At 47.4% G+C, this 27,531-nt stretch overlaps 1 protein-coding gene across 7 annotated transcripts; it reads left to right on the top strand.

The window, feature by feature from the left end:
* Positions 1–1,148: 1,148 nt before the first annotated feature.
* Positions 1,149–5,566, top strand: Cd2bp2 (CD2 cytoplasmic tail binding protein 2). Of its 7 annotated transcripts, none has more exons than NM_027353.4 (7): positions 1,149–1,297; positions 1,765–1,865; positions 2,068–2,203; positions 2,325–2,482; positions 2,585–3,023; positions 3,105–3,211; positions 3,296–5,566. In NM_027353.4, exons 2-7 carry the CDS (start codon positions 1,788–1,790, stop codon positions 3,404–3,406), a joined length of 1,029 nt encoding a protein of 342 aa, NP_081629.1. In that variant the 5' UTR covers positions 1,149–1,297; positions 1,765–1,787; the 3' UTR covers positions 3,407–5,566. The 7 variants fall into 7 exon arrangements, with proteins under 7 accessions (NP_081629.1, NP_001272834.1, NP_001272835.1 ...); NM_001285905.1 differs by having other exon boundaries at positions 1,759–1,865; NM_001285906.1 differs by having other exon boundaries at positions 1,149–1,311; positions 1,759–1,865.
* Positions 5,567–27,531: the final 21,965 nt, after the last annotated feature.

The raw sequence follows: 27,531 nt of genomic DNA, 5'->3' as shown, positions 1-27,531 counted from the left end.
CTAACTGCCTGGGGTTCATCCCAGCAGGTACACACAACCAAACTGCGCAGCTCTTGTTTTCTGTGGCTAGATCTTTGCCACACACCCTCTACTCCGGGTCAGGATGATAAAGGTGTGGGCTTCTGTGGCCGTAAAGCTCCACTTGGCACTTCTCAGCAGAAAGGGGATCAGGGTGTGTGGTCTCCAGGTAGAGAAAACCCCCTCCGGATGAACCAGCAGTGCTGAGAGCTGCTTTCTTCAGGGTCCTGTCTGTAGCAAGATGCCCTCCTGGTCTAGAACTTGTGTTCTGTACCCACAGAAGTGAAGTTTCATGATTCACAATGGGAGAAAACCCTGGAGGAGAAAGGCGTGGTCCATCTGGCTGCCCTCTTCCAACTCTAGTAGGATCACCGGAGCTATTTAGCCGAGGGTGGGGACGGGGGTGGAGGCGTTGAGGTTTGAGTTGTTCCCCAGAGCTCCAGATCTAAACCTCACTATTGGGGAAGATCTCACCTGGCCCCAGCTTTGCAGGAGCTGGATCCCAGCCCTTTGGCAGTTTGCTAAGGGATGAGGTAGGCTTCGTGTAACTGATGGGCTTCTGCCTGGTTACAGGCCACGGACGGAAGCCAGTGGCACCTCCTGTGATGGTTGTCCCGCTACAGAAACTAGGAATTAAGTGGGAGAATAGACATGGTGCAAATGACTCCTGGGTTCTAAAAGGGCTTGGTTTGGAAGGTGCCCGAGCGCTTATAATCAGAAGCAGGACTCAGAGAGAAGAGCAAGACTTTCTTTAAAAATAGACGGTCTCATGTTGTATCCCAGACTGTCGTCAATCTCGCGACAATCAATCCTGTTTCAATTTCCCGAGTGTTGGGACTGCGTTAAGATCGGAAGCCCGGGTGTCTACTGAAGGCCACTAGGCGTACAGAACCCTATCCATACATGCAAACGGAAGCCCGAAGCCTCTGTTCGGCCTGTGCCTCTCCATCCAGGCCTTGGGAACCTCTTAGCACACCACGTCCTTATCCTCACTGTAGCCTCCATCGTAGAGGAATAATAAAACATTTCCCGCCATCCTCAAGTCCCGTGAGGCAAGGACGTAGTTCACGCGAGTCTTTGCAGGTCTTGCGTCACTTCCTGCCGCGAGTCGGCCTTGGCTAATGGTATGCATCCGCCCTTTTTGAATAGAAGTGAAGCCACTTCCGGGTCCTATGCCGGTCTCCACGGTTTTTTTCCGGGTGATGAAGGCGGGTGCCCCGGATGTAATACCGGCGAAAGCATCTTTCCTTTTCTTCCCCGCCTGACCCTGGGTTCCTAGGTGAGCACCGGCGGGTAAGATTGTTTGAATCCCCGCGGGTTTGCTTCGCCTTTAGTTTGTACGCCAAGGACATGGCCGAGCAGGTCGCTACGTGGTATTCGGGGATCTAGGCAGCTCCAGCTCTTGGGTCCGACCGGCCTCTGTGAGCACTCGGGTGGGAGAGGTGGTTGAGTTCGGTAGCTCCGGACTGGTAGGGGAGTGGTGACGTAGGGGAACCTGACTCCCCATCCCCGGGTGGGAATACCCGCAGGGTCCACGCGGGGGCGGAGATCCTTCCCATCGCCTCTCCTCCGGGCCTCAGAATTGCCCAACCAACCCCGGACGTCGTGCCTGCTAGTTCTCTCAGATGCTTTAGCGATCTGTCCTCGCTCACATTTACCAGGAAAAATGTTGGTGGCCCCTGCACTCCCCCGCGGTCCTCTCTCCTTACCTCACTTCCTCACTACATATCTTTTTCCGAGGTCCAGCTGGAGGAAATCCACAGCCAATCATGCCAAAGAGGAAAGTGACTTTTCAGGGTGTTGGAGATGAGGATGGTGAAGATGAAATCAGTGTGCCCAAAAAGAAGGTGAGATGGCCAGATTTCGAATTTCCGTGGAGGACTGAGAGGAAAGAAGAAGGAGAAATCTGATGGGAGGAAAGCCGGGAAGCCAAGGAAGTGTTAGTTTTCCCCGGCGCACTGGGTTTGGAAAGATTTGTGTACAGATCCTGGAGTATCTGGGGAACTACCCAGTTGGCTGCATTTCTCATTTGCTTCGGCCTCCTCACAGCTGGTGGACCCTGTGGCTGCAGCAGGTGGTCCTGGGAGCCGCTTCAAAGGCAAGCACTCTTTAGACAGTGATGAAGAGGATGATGATGAGGAAGGGTCCAGCAAATATGATATCCTGGCCTCAGAGGATGTAGAAGGTGAGCTATGTCCGAAGCGTTAACTGAGTTGGGGGGACAAGCCTTCAGGATGGAGGTGGGAGGTGTGCCTGCTTCCCTTTTGCGTGTCTAGCATGCCCCACCCCCAATGTCTTCGGTGCAGGTCAGGAAGCAGCTACTCTCCCTAGTGAGGGCGGTGTGAGGATCACACCCTTCAACCTGCAGGAAGAGATGGAGGAAGGCCACTTTGATGCTGATGGCAACTACTTCCTGAACCAGGATGCGCAGATCCGAGACAGCTGGCTGGACAACATTGACTGGGTGTGGCCCAGGGACTATTCTGGCTGAGGCCTGGGAGTGCAGGTGCAGGGCCTGGGCCCTGGTGGAAGTTTGTAAGAAATTCTAATTATCTTTTCCTTGTAGGTGAGGATCAAGGAACGGCCCCCTGATAAGCACCAGGTTTCAGACTCGGAGGAGGAAGACAGCCTGGGTCAGACTCCAATGAGCGCCCAAGCACTCCTGGAGGGACTTTTGGAGTTGTTGTTGCCAAGAGAGACAGTGGCTGGGGCCCTTAGGCGGCTGGGGGCCCGAGGAGGAGGCAAAGGGAGCAACAGCAAGGGGACTGGACGGCCCAATTCCCCCCAGCGGCTAGACCGGCTGTCTGGGTTAGCTGACCAAATGGTGGCACGAGGCAACCTTGGTGTGTACCAGGAAACAAGGGAACGGTTGGCTATGCGACTGAAGGGTTTGGGGTGTCGGGCCCAGGGATCCCATGACCCCACACCTCCACCCTCCCTGGACATGTTTGCTGAGGAAGTAGCAGAGGGTGAACTGGAAACCCCAACCCCTACCCAAAGAGAGGGTAAGTTTGGAGGGCACGGGTGGGGGGCAGTGTGGGCTGGAGACTGAGTGCTTGAGGCCCAAGTATCGTTCATTGTGTTAGAGGCAGAGTCAGCAGGAGATGGCCTGATGGATGTGATGTGGGAGTATAAATGGGAGAACACGGGGGACGCCGAGCTGTATGGACCCTTCACCAGTGCCCAGATGCAGGTGAGCTGCCCCCTGCCGCGTCTGTCCCATCTGTCCAGCCCACCTTCTGTCAGCTTGCCTGAGTTCTGTCCTCTGTTCTTACAGACGTGGGTGAGTGAAGGTTACTTCCCGGATGGTGTTTATTGTCGGAAGCTGGACCCTCCGGGCGGCCAGTTCTACAACTCCAAGCGCATTGATTTTGAGCTGTACACGTGAGCCCGCTAAGGGCCCCATGCGGCACGGCAGCCCCTTCTTTCTTGAACTTGGCAGAGGAAGCCCCAGCTGCTCTGGGCAGTGAGGATATTGGAGGCCACTTTAAAGCCATTGTTTCCCAATAAAAGCCTTGACTGTGCGATGGCCAAGAGCCAGGGCTTCTCCATAGCTCCTTTTGGCTTCACCTGGTAGGTCCCTGAGCGTTTCTTCCCGAGAGACTTCCTCACTTGCTTCTCTCTGGTGTCTTGGACCACCTCAGTTTTTTTTCCCACCCTTGGAGGCAGAGGTAGGGCCCATCAGATGTCCTGTGACTTTCCTACGTAGACAACTTCTACTTGCTGTGTAAAATTCCCTCCATCACTCTTTTCTCCAGTCTCCCTTGCAAGTCCCTGTTCTGCTGATCTTTGACTTTTAGGACCTCAAATGCTCTGTCCTGGCAGCTCCCTTGTAGCTGGGACATTGGGAAGACCTTGAAATCCTATTGAGAGATTCTCTTAAACATGCATTCTCTTCTTCCATAGTCTGATTTTTCTACCCCTCGCCCCCCTGCAGTAGCTTCTGTAGCTTTTAGGTGAAGTATAAACTTGGTAGCACTTCAAGGTTGCTTGAGCCACCATGTGACACAGAGGGGGGCAAAGTGCAGTGGCTTATTGGAGATGCCACAGTAATAGAGAGCTGGCCATGGAGCTAAGTCTCCTGACCTTTTTTGGCATAAAGCTTTTTCTTGCTTGGCCTTTCAGGCATTGTAGTGTACGTTTCCTGGGCTCCCACATCTCGGGCATGGGGCTGGTGCCTCGAGGAAACAGTCGGTCTGGCCCTTCCAGGAATCTGGAGTGCAGTAGAGGGCTGTGGGAGGCAGGCAGGGCCTAAGTTTTCACCCCACCATGCTGCTCTGCTCGCCTCATCTGTCTCCAGGAGGCGCCCCAGGAGCTACAAACTGAGAACTTGGGAAGTAGTTCCTAGGCTCAGCTCGGGCTTGGTGGTGGGTATTTGATGCAGAGACCTCCAACACATCTAACAACTAGACTGGTTCCTGCCAGTCTAGACTGCAGTTGCCTTGACTTCAAGAAGCCCATTAGTAGTAGTAGGACATCTGATGCAGTGAGTCACTGAGACAGCAGAAACCCTCCAGGCATTGGTAAGGTGTTAACTGTTACAGAGGAACTGGCTTTCTGAGGTACCTGGCATCTTGGGACGAGTGAAATCTAGTCAGGTGGCCTGAGTGTTCACAGGTGTTGGGGGATAGATACCCAGGTGTCACTCAGTTCCCTCACGCTTGGCGAGTTCTCCCCTTCTCTGATAACACCAAGGAGGGGGCAGAATAGTGATCCCTGAAGATACCCACATCCTGAGCTGTGTGAATACCACTTTATGAGTTATGTGGCAGAGGGAAAGGGTAAAGTGACATTGAGGTTTTGTTTTGTTTTAATTTTTTGAAATGGGGAAGGGGGTCCTCACTGTGTAGCCCTGACTGGCCTGCTGCCTCCCAAGTGTTGAGACTAACGTCATGCACCATGGCGCTGGGCAAAATTAAGAAATTTTGAGACTGGGAGATTGATTACCTTTGATTATTTGGGCCATTGTAGTCATGGGTCCTTGCTGATCCCTAATGAGAGCAGAGGACTCTGAAAGCTGGAAGTGAGGCGTATGTCTCAGGGTGCAGGTGCCTGGAGAGACGGGAAAAGCAGAAGACAGATTCTTCTCAGACAGGTGCAGTCCCACAGTGATAACCCAGTTAACCCACTTTGTACTGTACCCTCTAGAGTGGTAAGATAATAAATTTGTGTCAAGCTGCTTACATTGTGGTAATTTAATAAAGCACCGGTCGGAAGTGAGTCTGCGCCCAGCTACGCTCTGGAGAGCCACCAGAGTTCCTTGTCTTCCCGGCCAAGCACTCACCTGACCCAACCCTGCTTAGGTTCGGAACTGGGTCTATTCTGGGTGGTAAGACCATGGACTTTGTTAAGCACAAAGCCAGTAATTGTTTGGATGGGTTTTTGTTGTTTTGAGACAGAGTCTCTCTTGGACCCTGGCTGGCCTGGAATTGATTATGTAGACCAGGCTGGTCTTGAATTTAGAGAGACCCATCTGCCTCTGCCTCCCAAGTGCTGGGTAAACTGCCTTCCTCTCCACTTCCTCTCCAGTAATAAAACTACAATGTGCTTTTTTTGTTGTTGTTTTTTTGAGACAGGGTTTCTCTGTGTAGCCCTGGCTATCCTGGAACTCACTTTGTAGACCAGGCTGGCCTCGAACTCAGAAGCTGCCTCTGCCTCCCGAGTGTTGGGATTAAAGGCGTGCGCCACCACCGCCCGGCTACAATGTGCTCTTCTAATAAGGGGGCCGGAGAAATACCTGAGCAGTTAAAAGGGCCCAGGCTTGATTCTCAGTAATTACATGGAGGCTCACAATCAGTCTCACAATTGTCGCCAGGTAACTGTGGGGGAGTCTAATGCTTTCTAGCTCCAGGCACTAGACTACCAGGTGGTTAGACAATACAAAGGCAAGCACTCATACACATGTAAAAAATTGGTTTTAGCCGGGCTGTGGTGCTGCACGCCTTTAATCCCAGCATTTGGGAGGCAGAGGCAGGCCGATTTCTGAGTTCAAGGCCAGCCTGGTCTACAGAGTGAGTTCCAGGACAGCCAGGGCTACACAGTTTTTCGAGACAGGGTTTCTCTGTGTAGCCCTGGCTGTCCTGGCACTCACTTTGTAGACCAGGCTGGCCTCGAACTCAGAAATCCGCCTGCCTCTGCCTCCCAAGTGCTGGGATTAAAGGTGTGCGCCACCATGCCCGGCTTGTTGTTTAATTACATTCATTTCTGTTCTCCAGCAGCTTATATCCAGCCTTATCTCCCACTCGCCCAAAGTTGAGTGGTTATTCCCCCACTGAGTCCACTTTGTGTTGTGCAGCTACTTCTCTTGGGAGTGCAGTGGAACTCGGGCTTGCATCTGCTGGACAGGCACTCTAGCACTGAGGAATAGCCCAGCCCAGTTCTCGGTTTTGTTTTGTGTGTGTTTATGGTAGGGGGAGGGTTTGAGAGAATTAGCTTGGTGGTTGTTTCTCCCACTGAGTCTGTAGCCCAGACTCTGACCAGCACCTAAACTACCTCCCCACAGTGTTAGCCTTAGAGGCAGAGCGCTGAAGACAAAGGAAGCGAGCCAGCTTTTCCCTGTCCAGTTGACAGGGGCAGCCTTCTCAAGGAGACTAAAAGTGAGGGTGCCATGGTTAGGTGGCTCACGTCTGATCTCAGCAGGAGCATCAGAAGTTCAAAGATGTCATAAACTGAAGTTCTCTGGGTGCTGTTTGAATACTGGAATACAGGTGTCTGAACCCAGAGTCTCTTAGAGGGCAATGAAGTGTGTCTTAATGTTTTCCTTGCTGGGATAACGTAGGACCCAAGTAACCTAAGTAAGATATGAGTTAAGGTGGAGGCGCACACCTTTGATCCCAACCAGAGGCAGGAGAATCTCTCGAGTTCAAGATCAGCCTGGTTTATGGAGTGAGTTCCAGGATAGCCAAAAACATACAGAGAAACCCTGTCTCAACTAAAACAAAAAACTAGAAAACCACCATGACCAAAAGCATCATGGGAAAGAAGTTTAGTTCATTGTTAAGCTGACGGGAGCCAGCTGGCAGAAGCAGAGGCAAAGACCGTGGGAGAACGTGGTTTACTGGCCTGCCCGGCTTGCTTTCTGATGGCACCCAGGACCACCAGCTCATACATGGGATACAGTGAGCTGAGCCCTATAGACTTGCCTACAGGCACATCTACAGAGGCTTTTTAATCGAGAGTACCTCTTCCCAGACGACTTAACATAAAACTAACAGCAGCCATTTTTACTCTGTGGAGTATCCTTGTATCTTGGACAAACACACAAGAAAGCCTTAAGATCAAAGCTATAGGTGACAATGTCACATTCAGTACATTGACTTGACTGCTGTCTGTTTCCAAGGAGGTAACAGGAGCCAGGCGAGGCAGGGAGTCTGGACCCTCTGGGTGAGGTAACTCATGAGGACAAGGAGTAGTAGAGTGATGTCCAAACGCTGCTAAAATAAGCCAAATGGGGTGTGGTGGGACACACTGGTTGCAGCACTTGAGGGAAAGCCTGAGTTGCATAGTCACAGGTGTGGTGGCACATGCTTGTGATCCCAGCACACAGGACCAGGAATTCAGTCTCAGTTTACCTAGCAAGTTTAAGGATAGCCTGGGCTACATGAGCTGTCTTAACCCCTCAAACAACAAAAACCCAACTAGACAAAAATGGTTTTATTGAAGAATGTCTGACACACCCTCCATTCCTTCCCACAGGAAGAGGTCTTAGCCTCACAGCATTCATCTGCTGGTTTTGGTTTGTTTGTGTATATGTGTGTGTAGGGGGTTGTTGTCTTTTAAGATTTTACTTGTTTTCATGTTTGCTTGCATGTATGTGTACTGTGTCTGTGTACCATGCCAGACTTGGAGGCCAGGAGACTTGATTGACAGATGTGAGGCACCTGTGAGTGGAGAGCGAACCCAGGGCCTCCTCTGGAGAAGCAATTGCTCCTTACTGCTGAGCTATCTCTCAGGCCGTTTTTTCTTGACAAAAAACTGGCCTCAAACTTTCCACCCTCGCATTTCCTTTGAAGTTCTAGTATCTTTAGATGTGTGACAGTGTCTGACTCCATCTGTTGACTAGATGAGCCTTTTTGCTTTGCCGCTGATCCTAGATTGCAGGCTGTGGCTGTCTACATGAAGTCAAAACCAAGCTGTGTATCTGAAAGTACCCAACTTCTCATGATCCTGAAACCCGATGACTGTCTCAGGTCTGGGTTATAAACAGGTGTGTGCAAAATGGGAGGTGTTGATGCTCTGGGGAGTGTGAAGTCATTTCTGAACTCCCCCTGGAGGACAGGCTGTCCTTGGTCCTTTTGGGGATCAAGGTTATGGTGTTAAACAGGGTTTCAGCAACCCCAGGCCACCACCAATACTTTGGGGCCCTATATACAGTCTACCTACACTCAGCTAATTCCAGCTACTGCCGGCCTCTCCCTACCAAGTCTCTGTTCTTCAGGGGCTTGTCAGGCCTAGACTATCTCTAAGGTAGGACTCCAGCTGCCATACTGCAGGTGCTGGGGCTGTAGAAGCCAGCAGCCTGGGGGTTGCCCCGGGGGATGCCTTGAGCAGTTTCTGTTTTCCTGTTCTGATGCGATCAGTCTTGCTCTGACTTTCCGGTTCCCACCCTCTCCTCTGCCGGCCTCTGCCCTGCAGTTTGCAGTGGCTTCAGGATCCCTGGCTCCAGTGTCCTGCTCTGAGCACATTTATTTCTGCCGCTCCATGCTTGCCAAGTAGCTGAGTTTCTCACCCAGTCCACACTGTCCTTGTTCCGAGTATCAAGCCATCGTTTGGCAAGGAAGACTGGCATTGAGGCATCCCTACACATATTAGTCCCAACTCTTTATTTAATACCGAATTTGCCCATTGTGCTGAGGAAGCAGATGAGATGCGGAGCGGAGCACTGAGGTGAAGCCGCAAGCCCGGTGCCCCTCAGCCTGTGAGTGTTCAAGGACCTCAGTCACTCTGCCTGTCCCTAAAGATTAGTCACGAGATTCAGTGATTTTTTTTTTTAATATTTATTTACTTACTTACTTACTTACTTATTCTATGTAAGTACACTGTAGCTGTCTTCAGACACTCCAGAAGAGGGCATCAGATTTTGTTACGGATGGTTGTGAGCCACCATGTGGTTGCTGGGATTTGAACTCGGGACCTTTGGAAGAGCAGTTGGCGCTCTTAACCGTTGAGCCATCTCACCAGCCTGTGATTTTTTTTTTCTTTATATTTTTGCCCATTTTTTAAAAGCTGTAGTTGGGACTGGCGACATATGCTTATAATCCAGGTGCTCAGATTGAAGCAAGAGGAGGCTCATGAGTTCAAGTCTGGACTGGGGTGTAGCATGAGAGACATGGCTGTGTCTCAAATTAACTATAATTCTTAGAATTAGGTTATCTTCCTCTCACTGAGATATGAGAGACATTTTTATATCCCAGACACAAGGCATGGTCAGATGCTGCTGTTAAGTGTTCTCAGGCAGTAACTTCTCTTTCCTCTTCTTTTCTGAGACAAGTTTATGTCTCCTAGACTGGGCTCCAGCTTGCGTTCCTCTTAGGTCCATCTTCAGATACCGAGTTTACAGGCGTGTGTTATTACACTCAGTTTATGTGGTACTGAGGTACTCAGGGCTCTATGGATGCTGGGGAAACACTTTGCTGTAACACACCCCAGCCCGCTCCTGGAACTTACAGAGATCTGCCTGGCTCTGAGTGCTGGGATTTAAGCGTGCACCCTGCAGTTTCTTTTCAGGTTTAAAAACCAGTACCTCAGCTGGGTGTGGTGGCGCACGCCTTTAATCCCAGCACTCGGGAGGCAGAGGTAGGCGGATTTCTGAGTTCGAGGCCAGCCTGGTCTACAAAGTGAGTGCCAGGACAGCCAGGGCTACACAGAGAAACCCTGTCTCGAAAAACCCAAAAAAAAAAAAAAAAAAAAAAAACAAAACCAGTACCTCCTGTTTTGATTCATGTCTGTCCCTCTCAGCCCCAACCTGATTCTTCCCCTGCTGGGAAGCCCAGGACCTTCAGCATACTGAGGCAACAGGCAAGCTGCACCTGCAACCCTGTCCAATTTCTACCATCACATGGTGCTTGAGAATAGGAGGTGTAGCCAGGCGTGGTGGCGCACACTTTTAATCCCAGCACTTGGGAGGCAGAGGCAGGCAGATTTCTGAGTTCGAGGCCAGCCTGGTCTACAAAGTGAGTTCCAAGACAGCCAAGGCTACACAGAAAAACCCTGTCTCAAAAAACAAAACAAAAAAGAGAATAGGAGGTGTCAGGGGCTGGAGAGTTGGTGCAATGGTTAGAGCCCTGGATGACCTTAGAGAGGGTCTGAGTTCAATTCCTGCACTCACATACAGGTTCACAGCCATCCATAACTTTGGCTCTGGGCACAAGTAACCTGGCCTCCCCAGGCAGCAGGCATACATGTACAACACAGACATACGTTACAGACAAAGCACACACACACACAAAGTAAAAGAGAGAGAGTGGGGGCGCCATCTGAGCAACAGGTTACTAGGTGATTGCTTTTTCCATTTATACAGTTGCTATGCCAACAGTATAGGGTGTTACTGCACAGACCTAAATAGTGTATAACCTGTTACACAGCTGCCGGCTGGATCCTGGGCTGTAGCCCTGTGTATGTGAGTGACTCAATGTCATGGACAAGGGTAAGGGTGTGGGAATATTTATCCCTAAACATAGAGCAGGACCAGTAAAGAGGCCAGGCAAGCTCCTAGAGAAACATGAATGACCTCCAGGACATTTTCAGGACAGTCCGAGACAAAGCCCACTCTTTAGGCTGTGTCTCTCCACAGGCGAACTCGCCCTCTGCATGGATTGACCCAGACAAGCTGGTGACAAGGCAGTTTCAGTCACAGTCACTCCCGTGCTTTTTGTTGTTGTTTTCCCATTTATTTATTTATTTATTGAGACATGCTTTTTCTGTGTGGCCCTGGCTGTCCTGAAACTTGCCCTGTAGACCAAGCAGGCCTCAGACTCAGAGATCCACCTGCCTCTACCTCTTAAGTGCTGGATTAAAGGCCTGCAAATCTATGCCTGGCATTTGTTACTGTTTTGGTTGGTTGGGTGTTTGTTTGTTTGTTTGTTTGTTTTTGAGACAAGGTTTCACTAGCCTTGGTTGACCTAGAACTTGCTGTGTAAACCAGGCTGGCCTTGAACTCACAGAGATTCACCTGCCTCCTTTTGAGTGCTGAGATTAAAGGTGTAAGTTACCAGGCTTGACCTGTCAAGTTTGTTGTTACTTTAAAATGTAATCTTCCGTGTTCAACCCTGTCCCCAAGTTGTATCCTCAGTCAGTGACAGCTGACATGGGCTTGGAGGAATCCTTGGGTTTCCCACTGACATCTCTGAAGTTCTCTCTGGAGGTCAGCAGGGGGCTCTATTCTCTGTGAATACTCATGCAGTGTATGCTAGAGACAGATGGAGGGAGCAAGGCAGTTTTGGGAGACTGGATGTGACCACTATGGTAGACTTGGCTGGAGCCCCTCTGCCACCGACTCTTCTGGGTCCATCTAGATGCGGAGCTTTTGACCCCCTCCCTCCTGGGGGTATGAAGTCTGTGGAGTGGACTATAGGCCCTGGAGATACAGCCAACTGTGAACTGCCATGTAAGTTCTAGGCATCCAACTTGGGTCCTCTGTAAGAACAAGAACTCTTAACCACTGAGCCAACTCTCTTGACAGGATTGTTCCAGAAATTTCCCTAGTGCTCATGTATGTAGACCTATTAATGTGCACTTAGACACATCTGTACACTTTTCACGCACATCTGTTCTGGTGATGAGGAGAAATGTCACCCTCTTAGTAGTTGGAGCGTAGGACCTGCAGGGTGCTTCCTGAGGGAATGACAGGGTAACTGAAGAAAGGGGGTGGATCTAGGGGTTGCTTGGGCCAATAGTTATGCAGCAAGAGGCATAGACCTATTTCAGTTTCTCTGTTGTTTGAGACATGGCTGGCTTCCATTACAGGCAGGTGTCATCCTTTCAGCCTAAATCAGGAAATTCAACCCCCCACCACCACCCCCCTTTTACCAGTGTTACACATGGAACTCAAGGCCTTGTTCATGATCCGACCTTAGCTAGAATATTATCATCTATCAACAAAAAAGTCTATTTGAGGAAGATGACAAGAATGAAGGGGTTTTCCATGGTGTCTGCTCCTTCCTCCCCCCCCCCCCCCCCCCGGTTAACTAGAGAAGTCCTTTGTTCAGGAAGTATTAATAACATAAAATACTAGCATTGGGTTATTTTTTCACATTTTTTGAGATTACAATACAATTACATCATTTCTCCTTTTTGTTTCCTCTCTCCAAATTCCCCCACATACCCTCCCCTTGCTCTCTTTCAAATTCATGGCTGTGTTTTCCTGTAATTCTTGTTATGTATATAACAGATATTCCTAAATACATAAATATAACCCACTCAGTCTGTACACATTACTTGTGTGTATGTTTTCAAGGCTGACCATTTGGGACTGGATAACCAGTTGTGCTCTACCCAGGGTAAGGCTGTTGCTCTGCTCTCTGCATCCTTACTGTTCTTTGTCTAGGGTTGAGGTCTCCTGAGCGCTCCTTCATCCACATTAGCATGTCTGTTGGTGTCCTTGTTCAGATCAGGTTTAGGAAGTCATTTAGAGGAGGAAGGCAAAATAACAATCTAAAAAAGGTCATAAGGAACCAGCCTATTAAGTGCCCAGCTAGGGGCTGGAGAGATGGCTTTCCCAGGACATTCCAAGCCTGATTCATTTTAGGAGCTGTGAATTGGAGATGTTTTCCTCCAGAAGTCCCTTCTTCCTAATCCCCCATGGCTGGCTCCCTTTCTCTGTCAGGTCTCACCTTCTCAGGTCAGCCTATGAGAAAGAGCATTTCCTATCAGCCCCAGTGCTCTACGGTGTCTGCAGCATAAGCTTGTTTAGAATTTGTCTCAGGAGAAGTCAGTTTAGAGACTCACCAGCCCAGGTCTAAGTTCATCCCACAGGGGAGAATGTCCACAGGACAGTTGTCCAGGATATGAGTGAGAATTCTGGGAAAGAAACTGTGTCCGCAAAGACCGACTAACTGATTAGAACTGCTGTGGTTGCAGCTGTATAGCACCGGCTGCGCTTCCTGTGGACTTTGGCTTGATTTCCAGCACCATCAGGCACAGCAGTACATAGCACATTAGGTCCAGGAGATCTGATGCCTCCTGCTGGCCTCCTCAGGCACGGCACATACGTGGTGCATGTTCATACAAGCAGGCAAAACACCCATACACATAAAATTTGGAGGGGAAAAAAAGTAGCACATATCTTTAGTTCCAGAACTCAGAAAGCAGAGGCAGGCAGGTATCTGTGAGTTTGAGTCTTGTCTGCATAGTGAGTTCCAATACATACAGGTACACTTGCTGGTTTGGGGGGTGGGGATGGGGGGTTGGAAGGGCTGCAGCAAGGTGAAAAGATGAGATTTGTTTTGTTTGTTTTGTTTTGTTTGAGACAGGGTTTCTCATTCACTCTGTAGAGCAGGCTAGCCTCGAACTCAGAAATCCACCTGCCTCCCAAGTGCTGGGATTAAAGGCGTGCGCCACCACTGCCTGGTGAGAGATGGAATCTTTAGCGCCTTAAACAGTGACCTTTGCCCAACTCTGTACCAGACTAACATCCTGCGACTAATAGATAAAAACCTTGGGTATCTATTAACTCAGAACACCAACGTCCACAAACCCAAAAGCTAAGAATGGCATCAGATAGCGTCTAGGGCTTCCCCCTTCTGTAACTGCCTCTTTGATGTTTCCACCCATGCATTTTAAACTTGCTTGGATTTGACTTTCTTTGACATGTCACTATAAATGCCACGAATCTGCTTCCATTGGGGACCTGGAACTTGAGGTAATCTAGTCCCATGTTCCTCCAGCCACACTCACTCAATCAAATTCAGCTGTCGAAAAACTATCATTTACTCTCCTAGAGGTGAGAGCTATGTTTTTTTTTTTCTTCTTCTTCTTCTTCTTCTGAAGACATGAAGAAAACTTGCTTCCAGTGTCCAGGACGGATGAAGAGCTGGGCCTATGGATCAGTAGTCCCAGACGCAGGCCTCAGGAGTGGCAGACAGGCAGGAAAAGGGGAGGTTGTTCATGCTCTTTCTTGGGTTAGGTGGAGGAGTTCCAGTCGGGAGGAATGCCACCTTCCAATCCTCTGATGGTCTGGAGGTCCGGCCATGTGGCTGGTAAGTGCCTTTATCCTTGAAGGCCAAAGAGAGCAGACACTTACTGGGCAAGTCTAGGTCACGTTCCAGACAGGACACTGCTCAGGGATCAACAGGTCTAAAGCTGAAGAGAATCCGACCTAAAGACAAAGGCAATGAAAGAGACAGACCTGTTACTTAGACAGAGAGGCCAAGTCTGTTCATCTCTTCCACTTCACAGCAAGGAAGCATTTCTAGTAAAAGTAGCCTTCAGATCCCTGGAAACTGCTTCAGATCCCTGGAAACCGACCCAGGCCACTGTTGGCACCACAGGCCACAGCAGGGATTGTCACTACAACAACGCTAATAAGCTGATTAGGTATTGCCTGGCTCTGCGATGTCCAAAATTAGTACTTAAAAATTACTTTTAGACTTGTTTACCTTATTTTTATATGTATGGGAGCTTTGCCAGAATATGTGTACATGCGCCACATGCATGTCTGGTACTTGTGAGGTCAGAAGAAGGGGTCAGATGCCCTGAAACTAGAGTTATGGATGGTTGTGAGCCATCATGTGGGTGCTGGGATTTGAACCAGAGTCTTCTACAAGAGCAGTGGTTACAATAAGATGGGAGAAGCTTTTACACTGAGCCCAGCTACTTCAGTTGGTGGAGCAAGAGTCTCTTAATCTCAGGGTCATGGGTTCAAGCCCCATGTTGGGTACCATTTATAGAAGTTTGGTCTGGTTCTTCCAGCCCCATGCTCCCAGAAATAAGACTCAGATTCAAAATATATTTACAAATACCTTGGTGATATAGCTAGGCTTTTCTCTGACTAGATCATAACTTAAAAGAACCCACTTATTTTAACCTGCATTCTGCATGTGGCTGGTTACCTGTGCTCAGGTACCATGTGTCTGTCTCATCAAATCTTGGTTGACTCTTCTGTACCTGGCTCTGTCCCAGAATTTTTTTTAAATTTTTTTTAAAGATTTATTTATTATATGTAAGTACACTGTAGCTGTTTTCAGACACACTAGAAGAGGTCACCAGATCTCATTACAGATGGTTGTGAGCTACCACGTGGTTGCTGGGATTTAAACTCAGGATCTTCAGAAGAAGCAGTCAGTGCTCTTAACCCCTGAGCCAGCTCTCTGTTGTTGTCTTCAGATGCACCAGAAGAGGGCGTCAGATCTCATTACTCAGGACCTTTGGAAGAGCAGTCAGTGCTCTTAACCACTGAGCCATCTCTCCAGCCCCTCACCCCCCCCCCCCCGCCTCTCAGATGTCCTTTAATTCTATCCTTTTCTATAGCCCATAGAGTTTGATTTTTAATTTTTTTCAATTTATTTTATGTATGAGTACACTGTAACTGTATTTAGACACACCAGAGAAGGGCATTGGATCCCATTACAGATGATTGTGAGCCATGTGGGTACTGGGAATTGAACTCAGCACCTCTGGAAGAGCAGTCAGTGCCCTTAACTGCTGAGCCATCTCCCTACCCCCAACCATGTTTTTAATTGACAAATGATGCACCCATACAATATGCACAGTACTCTCTCTCCATCATCTCTCCATCATCTCTCCTGCTCTCCCACCCCCTAATTAGTGATTCTTAAGTCATCTGAAATAAAGTGAAACTGGAGATTTATTTAGTAACAAGATCATCTTCCCTCCTCCTCGTCACCCCCCCCCCCTTTCTTTTTTTTCCTGACACAGGATTTCTCTGTAGCCCTCACTGTCCTGGAACTGGCTCAGTAGACCAGACTGGCCTTGAACTCACAGAGCTCTCTTCCTCTCTGGAGTTGGGATTAAAGGCATGCACCACCACCACACAGCCAGTTTCTTCGTTTTTGACTTGATAACTCACACCAGTCTCCCTTCTGAAGCCAGTCTCAGGAAACTGGAGGTTGAGCATAGAGCCAAGGACTACTGAGAGTGCTTCCTCAGGCTTGGTTGTGCATCTGTGACTCTGAGAGTGCTTCCTCAGGCTTGGGTGTGCATCTGTGACTCTGAGAGTGCTTTCTCAGGCTTGGGTGTGTATCTGTGAATGTGTGTATTTTTGTTTATGTCAACTCTGTCACCAGCTGTTTCCTGTGGGTGCTAAATTACAAATGACACTTTTGTGGTTTTGCTGGCTTGGGGTGTGGTTCTTGCATTGGGCTGGCACTAACTCGATGTTTAGACCAGAGATGAAAGCATTTGGCCTAGTGAGCATCTTCTAGGATGTGTCTCCCATCCTTTCTCCTTCCATTTCCTCGGTTCTCTCTTGCTAGTACATTTATAAGTTGGTTCTTGGCCTGATCTGCTGTGACTCTGTAGAGAAGAACTCAGAACTTCAGGAATGGATTCTTTCCTCCCACTGGAATCCTGGGATGGAACTCAGGTTGTAAGACTTGCGTGAATTCCAGGCTTAGGCTTGGAGAGATTCAGCCATCCTTGTGCCCACACTTCCCTTCCCGCTAGTAGAACAGATCCATTCAGACGACTACAGGACCCTGTCGGGTAGCAGAGGAATTACTACAGAGCGATTGGAGCCCATGAATGACACAGGAGTTGCTTCTTTGCCACCACATAACATGTTCATCAAGAGAAGTAGTCTGAAGGTGGACATGGTAGCACACGCCCTTCATCCCAGACCTGCTGAGGCAGGCGCAGGCCTGTGAAGTAGAGGTCAGCCTGGTCTGTAGAGCAAGTTCCAGGATAGCTACGGAGAGACTATTTCCAAAAACCTACACCAAACACAAGAGTGTGTGCAGGGAGGAATCTGGGTTGTTTTCAAGGCTATAACTATTGGAGCTTTGTTAGGTCTTGACAGTGCAGATTCACCTAAGATAATAGAGTTCTCTCTCTCTCTCTCTCTCTCTCTCTCTCTCTCTCTCTCTTTCTCTCATTGGTTTTTTGAGAGAGGGTTTCTTATGTAGCCCTGGCTGTCCTGGACCTAGCTCTGTAAACCAGGTTGGTCTCAAACTTAGAGGTCTGACTGCCTCTGCCTCCCAAGTGTGATTTAAGGCATGCCATGATGGCCTGCCTATCTGTCTGTCTATCTATCTATCTATCTATCTATCTATCTATCTATCTATCTATCTATTTTGTCTTCCATTCTTACTTGTGTGTGGGGGGGTTCTATTTTTGGGTAGTTCCTTGACTTTTTGTATTAACGCTTTGAGTAATTAGTATTATATTTTTGATTTCTAACAATCCAATCTACTATTCTTTTTAAAACTTTGTTTATTTATGTATTTATTTAATGTGTGTGTGTGTGTGTGTGTGTGTGTGTGCGCGCACACACTCTTATATGCATGTGTACCTAAGTGGGGACAGAGGCTGAGGTAGTTGGAGTGAGAATGGTCTTCATGGGCTCATATATTTGAATGTATTGTCTGCAGTTGGTGGCACTGTTTTGGAAGGATTAGGAGATGTGACTTTGTAAGAGGAGGTGTGACACTAGGGCCAGCCTTTGAGATTTTAAAGGACTCAGACCATTTCCTCTGTGTTTTCTCCTCTTCCCAACCAGTTCCATACCTGTTGCTTGAAAATCAAGATGTGAGCTCTCAGCTAATCCTGCACCATGCCTTGCTCTACCATTATGGATTCTACACCTTTGAAACCATGAGCCCAGTTAAACCCTTTGTTGTGTAAGTTGCCTTGGTCATGGTGTTCAGTCACAGCAATAGAAAGATGACTAGTGCACAGCCAACCTTGAGTACTATTCCTCAGGGCACCCACCTGGCTTTTTAAAAATATAATATTTTATTAATTCTCTTTAAATCTCATAATGCACACAATGTATTTTTAAAAAATATTTATATTAATTTCAAAATATATGAGTGTTTTTCTGTGTACCATATGCATGCAATGCTCATGGAGGCCAGAAGAGAGGCAGTGTAGCCCCTGAAAGTGGAGTTGAAGATGGTTATTAACCACCATATAGATTGCTGGGAATTGAACCCAAGACCTTTGGAGGAACAAATACTCTTAACCACTGAGCCCTCTCTTCAGGTCCTCACAATATATTTTGACCAATTTCTTCTTCCCCCACAGCTCTTCCAATATCCATACCTACCCTCTCCCAAGTTTGTCTCCTCATTTTTTCTTCTCTTTCTTTCTTTATTTCTTTTTTTTTTTTTTTTTGGTTTTCCGAGACAGGGTTTCTCTGTATAGCCCTGGCTGTCCTGGAACTCACTTTGTAGACCAGGCTGGCCTCAAACTCAGAAATCCGCCTGCCTCTGCCTCCCAAGTGCTAGGATCAAAGGCGTGTGCCACCACGCCCAGCTTTCTTTCTTTTTTCTTTTCCTTCCTTCCTTCCTTCCTTTTTCTTTTTTTGAGACAGGGTTTCTCTGTGTAGACCTGGCTGTCCTGAAACTTCCTCTGTCAACCAGGCTGGGCTTCAACTCAGAGATCCACCTGCCTCTGCTTCCTGAGTGCTGGGATTAAAGGCGTGTACTACCACCACCACCAAAGCTATGGCCTCAGTTTTGAAAACCCACTGATTCCAATTTCTGCTGCTCATATACTTGTGGTTGTGGGGCCATCCATCATGAGTGCATGCCCACCCTGTTTGTTGAGGTGGAGTCCCTCACTGGCTTGGAATTCTCTGAGTAGTCTAGGCTGGCTGGCTGAGAGAGCTTCCTGTCCCTGCCCCCTCCCCCCTGCTGTGATTTCAGGTGACACTCTATCTAGCTCTCTTATGTGCATTCCAGAGATGAGTCCAGTCACCCAAGAATCCATCTGGGGCCAGTTCCTCTCAGAGTTTCAGGATGTGGCTTTAGTCATGTCTGGTGGGAGAAGGCGTCCCTCTTTCATTCTCTTCAAAGTAGACAGACTTGGCAAGAAGTGTCTCTTCCTCTGTCCCAGGGGCTGGAGCTGGGGATCGTGTCATGGGGGATGTGCTACTGTGGCAGCAGAGTGCCAGATAGAGTCAGCCTTCATCCGGGGTTTGACGGTATACATTCCTTATCAGTCCCAACTCTTAAGAGGTGGAGCCAGAAAGCTTAGGAGTTCAAGGCTAGCCTCTGCAGCACTGGTTATATGGGACCTTGGGTCAAAGAGAAGGAATGACACAAAATGAAACAAAGCCCTTCAAAATGCAGAAGACAAAATATTTATTTGGCTCATTGTTTTAGCCCATGGTTTCTTGGTCTTGGTGCTTTGGGCCTGGGATGAGGCTAATTGTTGTGGAAGGTTGCTGCCTTGTGTCTGCTCCTCCCTCAGGGTAGGGGTAGTCAGGCCCATTGTACACCAGACTAGAGGAAGAGAAGCACAGTGGGGCAGGGGGTGCAGGCAGGGTCTTGGTCCACAGTGAGTGGTGAGTATGTAGGGAAGGAACACACACCCTGGAACAGCTTGGAGAACTCATTCAGTTTATTGGAGGTGGGGGCAGCAAAGGCTATTTAAACCTTTGCGGGGTGAGTAGGGACTATTGGAGTGAGTGTACATCACTGGTGGGGGGGCCAGCGTGCTCAATGGGGGGGCCATGCCTCAATCCCATGAGGGGGAATTTCAGGTGCTGCTGGACATGATATTTTAAGGGGAGAGGAAGTTTAACTTGGCTACATGGCCTCCTCTGGTGAGGCAAAGATGGGAGCACAGGGCTACCTGTGCAAGGACATGCATGCCTGGGACAGTGGGGGAGCAAGCCTACTCCTGCCCTTCTCAGGAGGGGATTTCCAGATTTCCAAGGTGTGGACGCACCTTGACCCGACTCTTGCTCTAGGCCTGCTTCTCCCTGTTCCATGGTTCCACGGCCCCACAGACTTCTATGGTGGGAAGGGTTTGGCAGGGAAGAACTTCACCTCACAGCAGTCTGAAAACAGGGGACCAGGAGGAGCTGGAGATGGGGCTACAGATCTAAGAGACGCCCACTGGCCTATTTCCTTCAATCAGGTCGCATCCTGTAGATGAGTCAGCCATTGTGTCAGCTGCTTTCACATCACTGATGGAAGCCCTGAAAAACAGCCCAAGCGAGGAAAGCATATTGGTTCAGGTTTCACTCCATCATGCCAGGCAGAAAATCCATCCCTGGCAGCAGGAGTAGAGGGTGAGGCTGCTCACATGGTGGTAGACCAGGAGGCAGCCAGCTGGGCCAGAGCTAGGGGCTGAACTAAAACTTTCAAAGGCTTTCCCCTAGTAATCTACATAATGATTCCTAAATATTCCACAGTGGATTGCATTGTCGCCATCGTCTGGAGAACAACCTTAAAACACGGAGCTGGAATCCAAACCTGTAACAGGCCTAGGCTTGGATTCCATCAATAAATTAACCTATTAGTATAGGAACGGGCGGGGGGGGACGTGGGGGGGTGAACTGACCCTTCAGTACAGAGACAGACAGCCGAACCGACCCCTCAGTGCAGGGACAGGCGAATGGCCCAGCTGCATTTTAAGTATGTCACCAGCTGCAGACTACACTTCACATGTCAGCCTTTTGGGTTCATACACAAGTAGATTAATCAAACTTCACCATTCCTAGTGCTGTGGAGGCACACAATCGGGGGCTCTGTCAGCAAGGAGAGAGATTGTGAGAGCTGCTTACTCGGTGCTCTTGGTTCACATTTAGGATCTTTGGATGCCTGCACCTCTGTTTTAGGTGGTGATGGTGTTGCCATTGGCTTTTGTTTGTTTGTTTTGTTTTGTTGAGATAGAGCTTGCTGTATAGCCCAGGCTAGCCTCCATCCACCTCATAGGCTTGTGCTAGAGCTCATTTTCCAAAGAAAGCCACTGAAGTGCGATCTGGGCTTTAGTTTTTACGTTTACACAGTCTGGGACTTAGTGTATTTATTCGTTTCTGTTTGTTGTTGTTCGGTTGGTTTTTGTCTCCCCCCCCCCCCTTCGGTGGTGGTTGTTTTTTGTTTGTTTGTTTGGTTGGTTGGTTGGTTGGTTTTTCGAGACAGGGTTTGGCGGTTGTTTTTTTTGTTTTTTTTTAAGACAGATGTTCTCTGTGTAGCCCTGGCTGTCCTGGAATTCTCTGTAGATCAGGTTGGTCACTGACAGAGATCCACCTGCCTCTGCCTCTTGAGAGCTGGGGTTAAAGATTTATTTATTTATTTATTCTATGTATATGTATGTATGTATGTATGTATGTATGTATTTTATGTACCTGTACAGATGGTTGTGAGCCATCATGTAGTTGCTAGAAATTGAACTTAGGACCTCTGCTTGCTCCAGCTCTGCTTGCCCTGGCCCAAAGATTTGTTTATAATTATAAATAAATACACTGTAGCTGTCTTCAGACACACCAGAAGAGGGAGTCAGATGGTTGTGAGCCACTATGTGGTTGCTGGGATTTGAACTCAGGACCTTCGGAAGAGCAGTCAGCGCTCTTACTCACTGAGCCATCTCACCAGGCCTTTCTCTTTTTTCTTTTTCTTTTCTTTTTTTGGTTTTTCGAGACAGGGTTTCTCTGTGTAGTCCTGGCTGTACTGGAACTCACTTTGTAGACCAGGCTGGCCTTGAACTCAGAAATCCGCCTGCCTCTGCCTCCCAAGTGCTGGGATTAAAGGCCTGCACCACCACGCTCAGCTCTTTTCTCTTTTTTCTTAGAGAACAATTCTTTTCCAACATCAGACTTTTCACCAGCCAACCTATATCCAAATTCTAGTAGGAGTGAAATAGTGCCTCTAGGTTTCCAGGAACTGCTCATTCCACCTAGACTTCCTGTCAGGTAGTGGTGAGGGTGAGATAAAGGCACATTTGAACAAGTCTCTTGGAAGGCTCACCAACTTCTGAAGAAGTCACTGTCTTAGGAAGGGCCTTGGAGATGAGCTGTAGCAAAGTTAAGGAAAGGAGTCCTGATTGAAAGAGGAAGGTGTGGGGACCGGGAGACAGGATCTCATTCAGGCCATGAGCAATAATTGCCAGCACCAAGGGGACACTCTCAGAGATCCCAGTACCCGGAAAGCTGAGGTGATTCTGAGGCCAGCCTGGGCCACAGTGAGACCCCATGTCAAAAAAAAAAAAAAAGCACTCATGTGTGTTTGTCCAACTGGCAGACAAAGGCATGAAGAGCGGGTTAGCCTAAACTTTATATCCCCAAATTTATTGTTCAGTATCATTCTTTTTTTGTTTTTAAGATGTTTTGTTTTGTTTTGTTTTGTTTTTGGTTCTTTTTGAGGCAGGTTTTCTCTGTATAACAGCCTTGATTCTCCAGGAACTCACTCAGTAGACCAGGCTGGCCTTGAAGTCACAGAGATCTATCTGCCTCTGCCTCCCGAGTGCTGGAATTAAAGGAGTGTGCCTCTGGTGGTACCTGGTAAGATTTATCTTTATTGTTTAAATGCAGTGTATTTGTGTTGGATGCATCTGTTTAAGGGGATGTACACATGAGTACTGGTGTCCATTAGAGGCTAGAGGTATTGAATCCTCCTAGAGCTAGAGTCACAGTGTTGGGGTCTGGGGAGAGTGCACCAAATGTTGGGGTTTGGGAATTACCACACAAACCATACCTACACCAATCTCAGTTAAGCAAGAATAGTTTATCGAACACACTCCATAATACTGGACGTCCAGGTCCACAAGAAGGAAACACCTAATTGTGGCAGCAGTCTGTCCTCAGAGCAAGCTTTTTATAGGGAAAACCAGGTTCAAAAGTTCGAAGGCAAGCAGTGAAGCCATACAATGTATTTGCCTGACTAGACAAAGTATCATCATGAAGCGGTACAATGTATTTGTCTAACGTGACAAAGTATCGTCAGCTCACCTTTCCGCTGATTGGTCCTGAGTGAGGTAAGAAAGGTGGAGGACAGGTGCAGAGCAGGGGGATTTCAGAGCACTGAGGTAACAGGGAACAAGTGATTCAACCGTAACTTCTTGGCTTATTAGTAACAATCTTTAGTGTCAGCTATGGATAATTACTTCTGGGAAGTGGAGTCTGAGAACCTAAACTTAATTTCATCTTATGAGCAAAACGGAGACTGAATACAAACTGGCTGTACTTATGCTAAAAGGAGCAAGCTCAAGAACAGGCACCAGACATGGGTGGTAGGATGTAAAAGTAACTTTTTATTCTCCACATCTGAGACTTATTGCTTCTGTCTGCTAACCTACGCCTAGTCCTGGAAGCTTCTAGTCCATATGATCTTATCTATGCCTTGAATGTTTTCAACTTCTGAGACTTGCTGCTATAATAGGCTCACTCTGTCCTGGCTCTTTCTGAGCTCTGGCTATCTGGTTCAACTCAGCTGTTCTGGCTCAAACTCTTCTCCAAGATGACTGCTTCCCTCTGGCTTCTCTCTCATACCCTTTCCTGAACTGCTCTGCTTGGCCTCAAACTAACTCTGGCAATCTGTTCTAATCTTCTGGCTCCTTCTCATTCTCTGACTTATTCTGTCTTTACATATGTGTAGCTTTTTCTCTCTTTGTAAGCTGTGTCTATACAACTCTCCTCCTCCTCTCCTCCTCTTCCTCCTCCTCTTTCTCCTCCTCCTCCTCCTCCTCCTCCTCCTCCTCCTCCTCCTTCTTCTTCTCTCTCTCTCTCTCTCTCTCTCTCTCTCTCTCTCTCTCTCTCTCTCTCACTCCTCTCTTAAATAGCCTCCCTTTCCTCTCTCTTCTAGTGAGAGTTGGACATATCTTCTTCACATCTGATTTGTCACTTTGCTGCCACTCAGACATCACTTTCAAATATGGCTGCTTCCTTCTATGAACTAACTTTACCTTCATTGTTTGGCATTAAAAATGTGTGGGCTGGTGAGATGGCTCAGTGGGTAAGAGCACCTGACTGCTCTTCCGAAGGTCCGGAGTTCAAATCCCAGCAACCACATGGTGGCTCACAACCACCCATAATTAGATCTGATGCCCTCTTCTGGTGCGTCTCAAGACAGCTACAGTGTACTTACATATAATAAATAAATAAATCTTAAAAAAAAATGTGTACTAAGGGTATGTCTGTATTCTAGACAGAGGGATTAAAGGTGTGTGCTAAGGCTGAGCCATACCACAACCAGTAACAGGGTTTTTCATCAAACAACACAATCTCAGGGTTCACAGTATGAACAGATATCCTGCACCAGTAGGAACCGAACTTGGGCCCTATGGTGGTTTGAATATGCTTGTCCCGGGGAATGGTACACTATTATAAGGTATGGCAATGTTGGAGTAGGTATGGCCTTGTTGAGACCGTGTGTCACTGTGAGGGTGTGCTTTGAGGCTCCTATGTTTAATCTCCAAGCCTATGTGGAGTGACCCTCCTCCTGGCTGCTTGCAAAGGAGAATACCCTTCTGGCTGCCTTTAGGTCAAAATGTAGAGAACTCTCGACTCTTCCAGCTTCACTTCTGCCTGCATGCTGCCATATTTTCTGCCATGATGATAATGGACTATACCCCTGAAACTGTAAGCCAGCCCCAATTAAATGTTTTCCTTTATAAGAGTTGTCTTGGTCATGGTGTCTCTTCATGGCAATGGAAACCCTAAGACAGAAGTTGGTACCAGGAGTTGGGTATTGATGTGATAGGCCTATCCACATTTTTGTTTGAAGGAATATGGATTTTAGAACTTTGGATTATTAAAGCAATGGAGTGCTTTACTGGGACTTAATGGCCCAAATTAGTAGAAGCATGGAAGACAGTGGTCCTAAGGGTAATTGGAACTGTGTGACCTTGGCTCAAGAGTTTTCAGAGGAGAAGAATTTTAGAATATGGTCTATATTATGTAGAATTAGAATTCTAGATTAGAATTTTAGATAGTTCTTGTGATATTTTGGGGAAGACCTTGTCTGTGGCTGTTTTTTGCCTTTGTCAGAAGAATCTGCCTGAGGCTATGATAAAGGGATTTAGATTAATTGCATTGACAAAAGAAGTCTCAAAAAAGGCTAGTTTAGACTTTACTCCTGTGGTTCATTCTTTTTTTTTTTTTTAAATAAGCATTATTATTTTTTGATTTATTTATTTATTAATATGTAAGTACACTGTAGCTGACTTCAGACACTCTAGAAAAGGGCATCAGATCTCGTTATGGATGGTTGTGAGCCACCATATGGTTGCTGAGATTTGAACTCATAACCTTTGGAAGAGTAGTTAGTGCTCTTACCTGCTGAGCCATCACACCAGCCCACTGTGGTTCATTCTTATGAAGAGCATTTTGATCAAGTGTAACAAGCTTAGAAAGAAAAAAAATATGAAATACATGGTTTGAATATTGAAGGGATACCAGGAAATGGAATGGAGCTAAATCCTGCATTTAAGGATGTTAAATGGAATTAAGGGAATGATGACTTCAGGGGAAGATCCCACCCGGCTAAGCTTATCATTTAATGTGTTTGCAGTTGAACCAGAGAGAGTTATATCATGTTAGGCATTACTATGACCTGGTTATTCCTTTCATTTGAACAGAAGGAGATACAATTATTGACAATGAATGGATTGTGACCGCTATTCTCAGTTGTCAACTTTTACTATATCTGGAATGAACTACAATCTAGAACTTATTAAAGATCTTGTGAAAAGGTAAAGAAAATCTTAGACCCAGGCATGGTGGTACACTTCTGTCTTAATTAGGGTTTTACTGCTGTGAACAGATACCATGACCAAGGCAACTCTTATAAGGACAACATTTAATAGGGGCTAGCTTACAGGTTCAGAGGTTCAGGCCATTATCATCAAGGCGGGAACATCCAAGCAGGCATGGTGCAAGAGGAGATGAGAGTTCTACATCTTCATCATCTTCATCTGAAGGCTGCTAAAAGAAGACTGACTTCCAGGCAGCTAGGACTAGGGTATTAAAGGCCACACCTACAGTGACACACCTACTCCAACAAGGCCACACCTTCTAATAGTTCCATTCCCTGGTCCAAGCATATACAAACCATCACAACGCCTTTAATTCTAGGAGACAGAGGCAAGCAAATCTCTGAGTTCAAGTCCAGCCTGGTATAGAGCAAACTCTAGATAATGAAAAGCTAGAGTCCAGGCATGTTGATACACACCTTTAATCCCAGAACTCAGGAGACAGAGACATACAGAGTTCAAGGTCAGCCTGGTCTACAGAGCAAGGTCTACAACTGCCAAACTTAGGCAGTAAAGAAGAGCATGGAAAACAGAAAGCTGGTGATGATGTAATAGAACAAGGGGGCCATGTTCCAGCCCCAGCAAGCAGCAGAATTCAGCAGCCTCAGCCTTATAGCTCTGGCTTTAAAGTCAAGAATAGAAAGGAGTTTCCTTGGACAATTGATGCTGCTTAGAAATTAGCTAAGTGCCGGGCGTGGTGGTGCACGCTTTTAATCCCTGTTTCGAAAAACCAAAAAAAAAAAAAAAAAAAAAAAAAAAAAAAAAAGAAATTAGCTAAGAAATTAGCAGCGATTAAGAAGCGACAGCGTCATGGAGGTGAAATCTTCTGGAAGGTGCTTTCTGAGAGCACAAAGAAGCTGTGTTCCAGAGACTGACATCATGATGGCAGCCAAACTTGATAACATGTAAGAATCAGGTGGTACTGGGTTTGAAGGCATCATGGAGAGCAGCTGAGGCCTGGCACTGTGAGAGGCTAGGAAAGTCCTTTGGTTAAGTTGCAGCCTCAGTTGCAGCTGACGCTCCAAGACCGAAGGGGTCTCATAAAAAAAAAATTGAGGCTTGGCATCTATAAGATGCTATTGGTAAAGCCTGGTTGCAACAGAAGACCCCACCATATTGAGGATACCAGTACCATGGGTTGATCACCAAGAATATCAGCAGCAGTGGAGTGGAGTCAACCAGAGTCTAGAGAGCTACAGAAGGCAGAGCTGGAAATGTGACCGAGGCTATTTGAAGGGGCCCAGAAGATCATGTGCAGATTCTAGCTATTGGAACAAGAAGCTGTGAAGTTGAAGTTGCCTTGGAGACTCCAATATGTTAGAGAGAGCAGAATCATGGGATGCCTGCTGAGGAAAGCTGCTAACAGGGAGTGGAAACAGATCAAGAGAAAGAATGTGTTGAAGTCAACACAGCTGATAGGGGTTGGACATCAGATATGGAGGTGCAGAGTTTAGAGTTTGCCCACCTGTTTTTTGGTCTTAGTTTGGTTCAGTATTTTTTCACTATGTCATTTTGGAATGGTAATGTATTGTTGTGGTATTGAAAGTATACAATCTGCCTTTTGATTTTGGTTTTGATTTTATAAGGGCTTATAGTTAAGAGATGGCATGAATCCCGGAAGAGACTTTGAACTTGAACTTTTAAACATTGTTGAGACTGTGATAGACTATGAAGACTTTTGAAGTTGGACTAAATGTATTTTGCATTATGCTATGGCTGGGTATGGCCCCTATAGTCTCATGTGCTTGAACAAGCCTATGGGGGCCAGGAATGGAATATGATGATTTGAGGAGCCTCTCCCTGGCAACCTGAAAAAGAATCCTTCTGGCTGCCTTCAGGTCTAGATGTAGAACTCTCCAC

Source organism: Mus musculus, chromosome 7 (assembly GCF_000001635.26).
Source record: "Mus musculus strain C57BL/6J chromosome 7, GRCm38.p6 C57BL/6J".
NCBI lineage: Eukaryota > Metazoa > Chordata > Mammalia > Rodentia > Muridae > Mus > Mus musculus.
Note: the sequence above shows the minus strand (reverse complement) of the source record. Positions and strands in the feature narration are given on the sequence as shown.